This window comes from Aphanomyces astaci, assembly GCF_000520075.1.
Source record: "Aphanomyces astaci strain APO3 unplaced genomic scaffold supercont1.146, whole genome shotgun sequence".
Classification (NCBI taxonomy): domain Eukaryota; phylum Oomycota; class Saprolegniomycetes; order Saprolegniales; family Verrucalvaceae; genus Aphanomyces; species Aphanomyces astaci.
The window spans coordinates 4,321-13,338 of record NW_009798409.1 but is presented as its reverse complement, the minus strand read 5'-3'; the positions used below and the strand labels follow the sequence as shown (position 1 = coordinate 13,338).

General features: G+C 46.2%; 2 protein-coding genes across 2 annotated transcripts; both read right to left on the bottom strand.

Annotated features, from left to right (window-relative positions):
* Positions 1 to 1,986: 1,986 nt before the first annotated feature.
* H257_18224 (hypothetical protein) lies at positions 1,987 to 2,576 on the bottom strand (the record flags this gene model as incomplete). Its single annotated transcript, XM_009847243.1, has 2 exons — positions 1,987 to 2,432; positions 2,498 to 2,576. 2 exons carry the CDS (start codon positions 2,574 to 2,576, stop codon positions 1,987 to 1,989), a joined length of 525 nt encoding a protein of 174 aa, XP_009845545.1.
* Positions 2,577 to 4,885: 2,309 nt separating this feature from the next.
* Positions 4,886 to 6,727, bottom strand: H257_18223 (hypothetical protein; the record flags this gene model as incomplete). Its single annotated transcript, XM_009847242.1, has 4 exons — positions 4,886 to 4,993; positions 5,048 to 5,140; positions 6,232 to 6,342; positions 6,629 to 6,727. 4 exons carry the CDS (start codon positions 6,725 to 6,727, stop codon positions 4,886 to 4,888), a joined length of 411 nt encoding a protein of 136 aa, XP_009845544.1.
* Positions 6,728 to 9,018: the final 2,291 nt, after the last annotated feature.

Sequence of the window (9,018 nt, the reverse complement as noted above, 5' to 3'; positions counted from 1 at the left end):
CCCTGGATCTGAGTCCTTTTCAGTGTCATATTCTGCACTGAATTCAATAAATTTGAGTATGAAGGATATTCGTTCGCATCGTGACACTGACTTTTTAACCGCAATTCTGCGAAAATTAATACAGTATAAATAGATAAGATATGCATGGTCATTTCTAAGTGCACACAATATGAGCTGGAATGACCGACTCATGCAGTTGTCGAATCAACTGATGGATTCGTCCGATGAGGAAATCGATGTCATCATAAGTACGGCAGCCCAAAAAGCCGTACGCCAAGCCGCAGGCTCACGGTCATGGAGCGGGTCTCATCGCGGTCGTCAGCCAAACATTGATCGAAACCGGACTGGTGGGCACCAGCAGATTATCGACGACTATTTTGGAGAGAACGGGAAACCATCTACGTACACAGAAGGACAGTTCCGCCGCCAGTTTCGTATGAATCGAGCACTCTTTATTCGAATCATGGATACCGTGGCTGCTGCGGATACATACCTTGTCCAAAAACCAGACGCATTCGGAAAGTTAGGTAAGTATAGCATGACATATAAATATAATTTAAAGATAATATAGGTCTGTCACCATTACAGAAGTGCACTGCGTCGATTCGTATGCTGGCGTATGGCGTCTGCGCTGACTCGACCGACGAGTACTGTCGCCTTGGTGAATCAACAGCCATTGAATCCATGAAGCGCTTTGCAAGGGCTGTCGTCTCAGAGTTCGGCCCCATGTACCTGCGCGAGCCGAATGAAGAGTATGTCGAAAAGCATCTCAACCTGAACGAAAGTCGTGGGTTCCTTGGGATGTTTGGTTCTATCGATTGCACCCACTGGGAGTGGAAAAACTGCCCTGTTGCCTGGCAAGGCCAATATCAAGACCGCAACGGGAAGCGATCTATGATATTGGAAGCGGTTGCGACGCAAGCTCTGTGGATTTGGCATGCGTTTCTGGGGGTTCCAGGGTCTAACAACGAAATTAACGTTTTGGACCGTTCGATGCTGATGGTGAAACTGGCTAAACTTGCAACTTCCAGTGATGGATTTTAGGTAAGTACATTTTAGCCCTATATTTTTGGTTGCTTTACTTGTACAAATAAATACATATTTTGTCTCTAATTTTTACAAATAAATACATATTGTGTCTCTAATATTTTGTCTTGCATTAATAGTACAATTTTGTGTATTAGGTCAATGGGATTTCGTTCGACGTGTTTTATCTCTTGGCCGATGGAATTTATCCATCACACTCGACGTTTCAGAAAAGTCTGAGTAGTCCTTCAACGGAGAAAGAAAAGTACTATTGTGAACGACATGAAAGTGTTGGAAAGGATGTCGAACGTTGTTTTGGGGTCGTGTTTGGACGGTTTCACATTCTGGCCAATCCCAGCCAATTGTGGGCGTGACCACATGAGCGTCGTGTGGCTTGCTTGCATGTGTTTGCACAACATGATCATCGAGGACGACAACACCATGGAGCACCACCCCAATGCATCGGAATGGAATAACGACCTGGAGCGCCGTCGACCACAGCAGCCATTGTCCTTCGACGGTTATTTGCATCAACGTTCAGCCATGGTCGACTCCGATACACATGATCTCCTGCGTCAAAGCATCTTCGAACATTTGTGGACAGTGCATGGTAACATGTAGAAAAGAACCCTGTTAAACATTGCAATTACGAAATCAATTATCAACTTACTAGAATAGTTGAAGAGAAAAAATCGACTTTAAACATTGCAATTAGCAAATCAATTATCAATGTACTAGATTTGTTGAAGACATTTCTAGTTTGATTGCGAATCAGCCGATTTTTGCATACGACTAGCAGCACGCAATTCGAGCTCTGCAATTACCTCAGCTTGCTGTAGCTCTAAAAATCGAAGGGCCATAGGCGTCAGGTTTTCCGTCGGTGTTGTGTACAATTGGAGATTCGCAACGATGGATTGCGCATTTGCTTTGCGATCAATTGCAGCAGCGGGCCCACCCATGTCAACACTTGCTTGAGGCATGTCCACTGTACTCAAAACGTTTGCGCTTCGCTGCCTTCGCTCCTTGCGGACGGCCTTCCGAAGATTCCAAATTTACTGTCGAAGACAAAAATTTGGAGCCGTCCAAATTATTGTATTCGCCAGTCAATTTAGAATGCTTGGTTGATTTCTTGATGCCGAAGCCGTTTTCCCGATACGCTTCCCATTTTGGCTTGTCGCGCAGGACTCGCCAACACCCCATGTACTTGAAATTGCGTCCACTGCCCGTCTTGGAAGTGGTGGTCTTGAAGTAGAGTGCCCTTGCCGCATCTTCGACGTCGTCGATGTTCGTTCCACTTGCTTGAAGGTCTTGTACTTGGGTGTAGCACCCGGTGAACTTGTTGACAGCATGCTTGATGTCTGCAAACTTTGATTCGAGGGCCCTTACCATGCGTTGCGGACGGCCTTCTGGCTTGATCTCGTTGAAACTATGGGTTATGTGTCTTAGAATGTTGTCGAGGTTTGGCCACTACCCTTGATCGGATCGTCAGACGCTGCTACCCATTCCTTGGACAGTAACTCGTTCTCCATGTCGTTCATCCACAACGACATCGTCGTCCAGCAATTAAAAAGTATTTTGTGTAGACTATTTTGTATACCATACAAATGTCTGGTTATTAGATTAATTCGGCGTAAAACCTCGACTCGGAGTTTTTAGTGAAAACTCCGTGTGGAATGGTCAAAACTCAGGGCCCAGGGTTCTGAAACTCAGTTTCAGTGTCGAATTCAGTGTTAGGGTGGGGGTAAATTCAGGGTCAAAATATCATCGACACTGAGTATTATTCAGTTTCAGGGTCAAATTCCGTGTACGGTGGAGATGCTCTAAGTCCAAAATTCGTCCTCACTAAGGTTATCCGTATAAATCAGACCTCAAGTCTGACAAGTGGAGATGCTCTATCTCTATAAACAATACCCTTGTATAAATTATATGAAACTGTTGTAACCGATTACCCTAACACAGAATTTCAATGTTCCGACACATACATACTTTAAGATAAAAACAGTTATCCCAATTTGTTTATCAAAATGTGAGTACAAATGATAATTCGATTATGAAGTGAAAGCAGCGGGTCTTGTCTATTGGAAGCACTGCTCAAAACTCAAATATCGTAGCGGACTCAAAAGTTATGTCCATTCTTACTCCGACACCTCCAAAAAAGTTATCTTTTTACGTTACTGTTAATGTTTAGATTAAGGGGGTGGTTATGGAATGGTCACGGGATATTTCTGTATATTTATGTCCATATAAGAGATTGGTCGCGGAAATAGCTAACGTTATGTCGATGAAATGAATGCAAGAAGTACAGGGGGATAGCTACGTGCTTATTGGTGCTACGCTGTGCCCTTATGTAAGATTTAGCTACTGAGATGTGACTACACTAGCTAGTAAAACTCTAACACGATTACCTTCGCAAAGATATAGGGCCCGCGGCTTGTTTTTCTTGTTTTACGTTAGCTACAGTAACATGATGGAGTGATATTACACTTACTGGGCCGCTTGAATATGAAGCAACAACCGAGTAATGCCCACTAAGTAAAACTCCACCACACCATTTAACCACGAGTGAAGCCCCATGTCTACCTCTACCTGAACATCCATGAGCAAAACCTCAAAACACCACAAGTGAAAAACTGCCTCCCCTACAGTACGTAGCGATTCACCGTTGGTACGATTAACGGTGTCCAAGTGTTGTATGCCTTCGTGTTTCACGTTAACGATAGGATGTACTTATCGTAGCAAGCAATTAGTCCCACCCAGTTACTCAGGGACGTTTTAGGTCAATAGTACCAAATTCCCTGAGTGAGTGGGTTTTGACCAATTGGGTGGGTGTGTCACCCACTCACTCGGGGAATTGGTCCGTTTCAAATACAGTACTGTATGGCTGTGTGATTTGGAAGTTACGTTCTAAATGTCACACTACTACATACCGGTAACTGTATGCCTTGCTTGACACGATTCTGCATTACACGACACCTACTCATACGATTTAATCACATTTTATTCTACCCCAACATCACTATGGACCCATTCACTGTTGTAAACTGACTTCGACAGGACTTTGACACAGTACATGTACTGTATGAGTCATAGCCAGGACACTACATGTGCGGTAATTGCTGCATTGGCTAAAATATTCGTTGGCACTACAGTACATTTGCTGATATGTGATCGCTTACAATACACTTGTCCCAAGGACTCGCATGCGTAGTTGCCCCCCCACTTATGACGACGACAACTAAACATACTAGTACTACAGTAGTCACCTTCGATGAAAAGCAGCGTGAAGTCAACAAGCAGCTTCATGTCCGAGAAGCGTTGACGGTTGCCGTCATTGCCTTCGTTCCATGGGCTTGGGTCCAGCGCGAACCACTAAACCCACAAGAATACAGAAACTCTGCACACAAAGAGTAGGGAATCACAGATAAAGAATGGGGAACCATATGAAACTGTAGCGTTACAAAAACTATATAAGGTAATTGTAACGATTCAAATACAGTACTACACAAACTTATTTGTTCCGCGGCATGGCATGCGGCCAACCTGCCGCTTTTCGCGACGAGAGGAATCGATATGACATTCGGTGAAGTGCACGATTGGGGCTCACTCCTCGCCATTTTGTGGGCGGTTGCTCTGTCATCGCTCGCTACTAGAAGCTAGGTCAATTCCCTTGTGTTTTGCCGCATGTGTCTCTCCCCGATTTCTTGATATGATTCCCTAATCCTTGTGTGCACAGACATTTGACTCAAACACAACGTGGACGGCATAATCGCTTCGCCTCGCTTCTTCTTCGCCGGTACCACATCCGATTCGGGTGTATCTGCATCCCGCTTTGCCCCTTCGCGATCGGCGTTGTTCCAACTCACTGTCCTGCAATTCTCGCGGAAGCAGCCAACGTCGCCTCGATATCTTGGACCCGGTCCATGAGAGGCTTGATTTGCTCGGTGAGGACTTTTATCATGTCAATCTGCTGCTCAGCAAAACTGCTTATGGTAGACATCGATGCCGTTTAACCTGCTCGGACCTTGCTATTGCGCAGCAGTGTTCCCCACACGACGAACGGTTCGATGTCGACTCCAACTTGCTTGACCACCGTTTCGATTTGTGACATGTGGCGCTAACGCACACAATGCCTTGAGCATAGGGTAGGACTGTATAAGCTACTACTCTGGTCCGAAATAGCTGTCATGTTAGACTTCAAAATGAAGTTTTTTATCGTACACACACGCGTTTTCGAATCTGATTGGTGCAAATGAAAGCTGAGGATCTCCTCTTTGATTGGCTACTAAAAGCAGCGCTAAATTTTCTGTCTTGATGAAGCTGCACCACTTGAAAAATGGCATATTGACCCGCCAGAATCAAATCTCAACTTGATCTTTCAAATGTCATTGATGCCCTGTCAAAGCGCTGTCGCATCTATTGCGCTACGTTTGACTTCAAACATGTTCAACAGTCCCCAAGCACCATATATGGCCTTAGCGCCTTCGTTAGACCTCCGTCAACAACGCACCCGCGCTCAAGGATGCACAGTTGTGTCCATTATATCAAGCAACGACACTGTATTCCGCGTATTGCGGTGTGTGCAGTCCTTGCAGTGTCGGAATCTTTCTACGTCCTTCACTTGGTTTATGTGACATTCCAGATTTCAGTATGAATATACAATCATGGTCTATATAGTTATATACCATACTACAACTAAGTTTAAATGTGTATCATACTATATCTAGCTTCATACTTAATCCAAGTCTATACAATCTGCACCATGGAAAATATGCAACTTGACAGCTATTATGGACCAGGGTAGTACACCATAAGCAGAGTAACGACTTTGTTGTTGATGTTGTACTTTTGTCTTTCATTCCAATGCAAGACGGAAAAGGTACAGCTTGCATCCGTGCAAACTCTTTGTTTGTTGCAGGATCGAAAATCTCAAACGCCGGAGCCGCCCCAGCCGACCATCATCTCAAAACGGGGGCAACCTTCTGGTCTTCGTTGGACGTATTGAAAACGTAAGCAAACGCCTTGTTTGTTGCTGTCATGTTTCAGCTGCCGCGGTCAACGATCCATTGCGGCGCCAACTCCGACGAACCGTTAGAAAACTGGGTTCCTCCTCGGCGGAAGGAATGGGATGTCAAATCAGCTACCTCTTGGCAGATGCGGTAAAGCAGCCGGTTGATGTGTGGACTTCGTGCAGAGTAGCACTGACACCTTCATGGTAGCCGCTGCATCTACGGGCTGCACCCCGATGATCGCTCCGAGTGGTTGGTTGAGCAAGTCAATCAAGGGGATCGACGACATCGTTTCAGCTTGTACTGGCGCCTGAAATGACGGTAAGTTGCCAATGAGGGTGGTATGTCGCGTTGATTGCATCACCACAGCAGCAACCATTGCGGAAAGAGCATCGTAATAAAACGACAAACCTTGTTCAGCCGACGTTTTCATTCGCATCAAAACGCACGATTAGTACGCCAGCAGCGCTGACCGTGAGATTTACCTACTGGAGTGACGACAGGTCCGACGCACGGGCAAACAGGTATCATAACATGCACAACAGTGCAGCATCCTGGTTGTCGGTAGCATTCTTTGCGGTTGAGTATTGGTAGACCATGAGAGTCCGAAGGTGGTCCTTGATGCACGCCGGGGTCTTCTTGACAAACCTGCCCGAGTTGCGCTTCATGTAGTACCGGTCGAGGGTTGAACCCATTTTCAGAGTTTGGCAGAGACGGCAACGCTCAGTTGGTAGAGTTCAATCAGCCACAGATTGACGTGGTGGTAGTACGACATGACTGTGTTCCAAACGATCTCCCATCCTTGGTGTCGACGAATGCCAAATGCAACCGAAACTTGTCAAGCACACGTGTAATTGCAACGCCAGTAGGGTCAAGAGCAAAATGAGCATGAATGTATTTCATTGTTACATTCTTGTATGTGACAAAGCGCGTAAACGACTTGATCGCTGTGGCCTTCGCCTTGGTCGAACCATTCTGCATGGGGATCCAAGAGTTTGTGTGGAAGGCACAAACTCTTGGATCCCCATGCAGAATGATTATGTGATTGCTACCAAATGTCCGAACGCAGTATTATATGCCGGAAAATATGTGTTAATGCTAACGTAACGATTACAAATTTTCATATTTCCTGATCCACTCGGACAAAATCTGTCCGAACTGGTCCGATCGTATCCAAGCAATTACGTATTCCTTGATTGGCTTCAATGTTTTTCGACAAAATATGTCCCCGTTAAGTCCAATACAAATTTCAAGCATGTCCGACTGAAATTGTCTGAAGTGTATCCGCAAAGCGATCATATTCACCCATGTTTCTATCTATAATATAGCGAATATATTTTAGGTCTCTTCATATTTGTATACAATATAAAAATTTCTCTTAAAATACCAAATCAACAACATTACTACACCATTTTTCGTTTATGCTCAGGTTATTTCCGGTATACTTCGTCCAACGCACAACTGATTCACGCCATATGCGTTATGTTCGCCAAGCATTCGCCCAGACCCTACTTCGTTGCATTATTAGGGGGTTTCAATGCTGAAAATGGAGAATGACCAATGGAATTACACACTTTTTTCAGGTATTCCTTTGGCTAAAATGTTTTACTTCTTCCACCGTTGGCATTCATTCTCCATTACCGAAAACTGGCGATGGAGAATGGTGATGGGCACTGGAGTTTTGGTATAAAAAATGGGAGTGAAAAAAAAAAATGTATTTGCCTTATTGTGAGCATGTAAGCGGACAGAACACAGCGCCGCAGCCTACATACTATCTACGGTCTAGAAACTGCACCAGAGCATCATACAATCAACGGAGTCCATGCGCTAGTCGTGGCTTCACGACGACAAGCGCCTGGACTATGTCGTAGCTAACGTGCGCAACCTGAACGTCCGACTTGCGCCAGCGACGTCTGCTATCGTGGCAATCCAGACTCATCCTCTGTTTTCGCTCCCGTCGTTATCCAGACAGGAACCTCTTGCGGAGGCCGAATTAAATTGCAAACTACGAATTACTTTTTCTGGTCTATTTTAAGCCTAATCATTTCGTCCAATGAAAATGCGTCAACAATGCACATCTTTCAACCGCACGACGAATGGCGGCCTGCTGCACATAATGGAGATTAACCGCCTTACCGAGTATGAGACCATGAGCCGACCTCTAAAAAGGCTCATAGGTCTTTCTGCAGCGCCATGCAGAACACTTTCCCCTAAAGGGAGTGTCCGAGGGTCTTCTCGAGTTCCGCGGCATTTTCCTTCTACATGATCTTCGTGTTGGTGAACCCAGCGGCGGAAAACGATGGGGATGTCTTCATAGAGAGCGTGCTCAGGCTCCCATGAAGCTTCGTCTTCACGAGGCCAAACCAGTAGACGAGGGCTTGGTACTCACGTTTTGGCGGACCTCGCCGAGCTTGGCTACGTGGAACCCTTCATTGCCAAAGGCAATATGGTCGGCCAGGTCTTCGTACACATCGAGGCCGCCTTCGCAAGATATCTTGAGTCGGCAGGCGCGGTGGAGGGATAAGTCGTAAGGCTGCACCAACTGCTGGGTCTCCATGACATAGTCAGTCACGACCTGGACGATCTTGCTTGGGCGGCGCCAGTGCAGGGACAACTTGTTGCCTTGGCGTGACACTTGGCCAACGAGGACGAAGTCGCCGATCGCAAACTTCTGCAACTGGACGGCCTTGGACTTGGCTTGTCGGTCGCGGGCTTGGCGTCGCTTTTTGGCGCTTGTTACAGCCACTTCGCGGTGCAGCTGTTCCATCGCTTCATGCAGCTCGTCCATGTGCTTCTTTCGCGTGGAGTCGAGCCGGTCGATGTCGGCGACTTCCTTGGTTACGGTGTTGACAAACGCTGACAGGGGTGTCGTCGCACGTAGGCCAGTAAAGGCAGTAACCGGGGCCATACCTCTAAGTCTGTCGCTTGGTGTCGTCGCAGGTAGGTCAGTAAATGCGGTCACCGGGGCCATGCCTCTTAGTCGGTC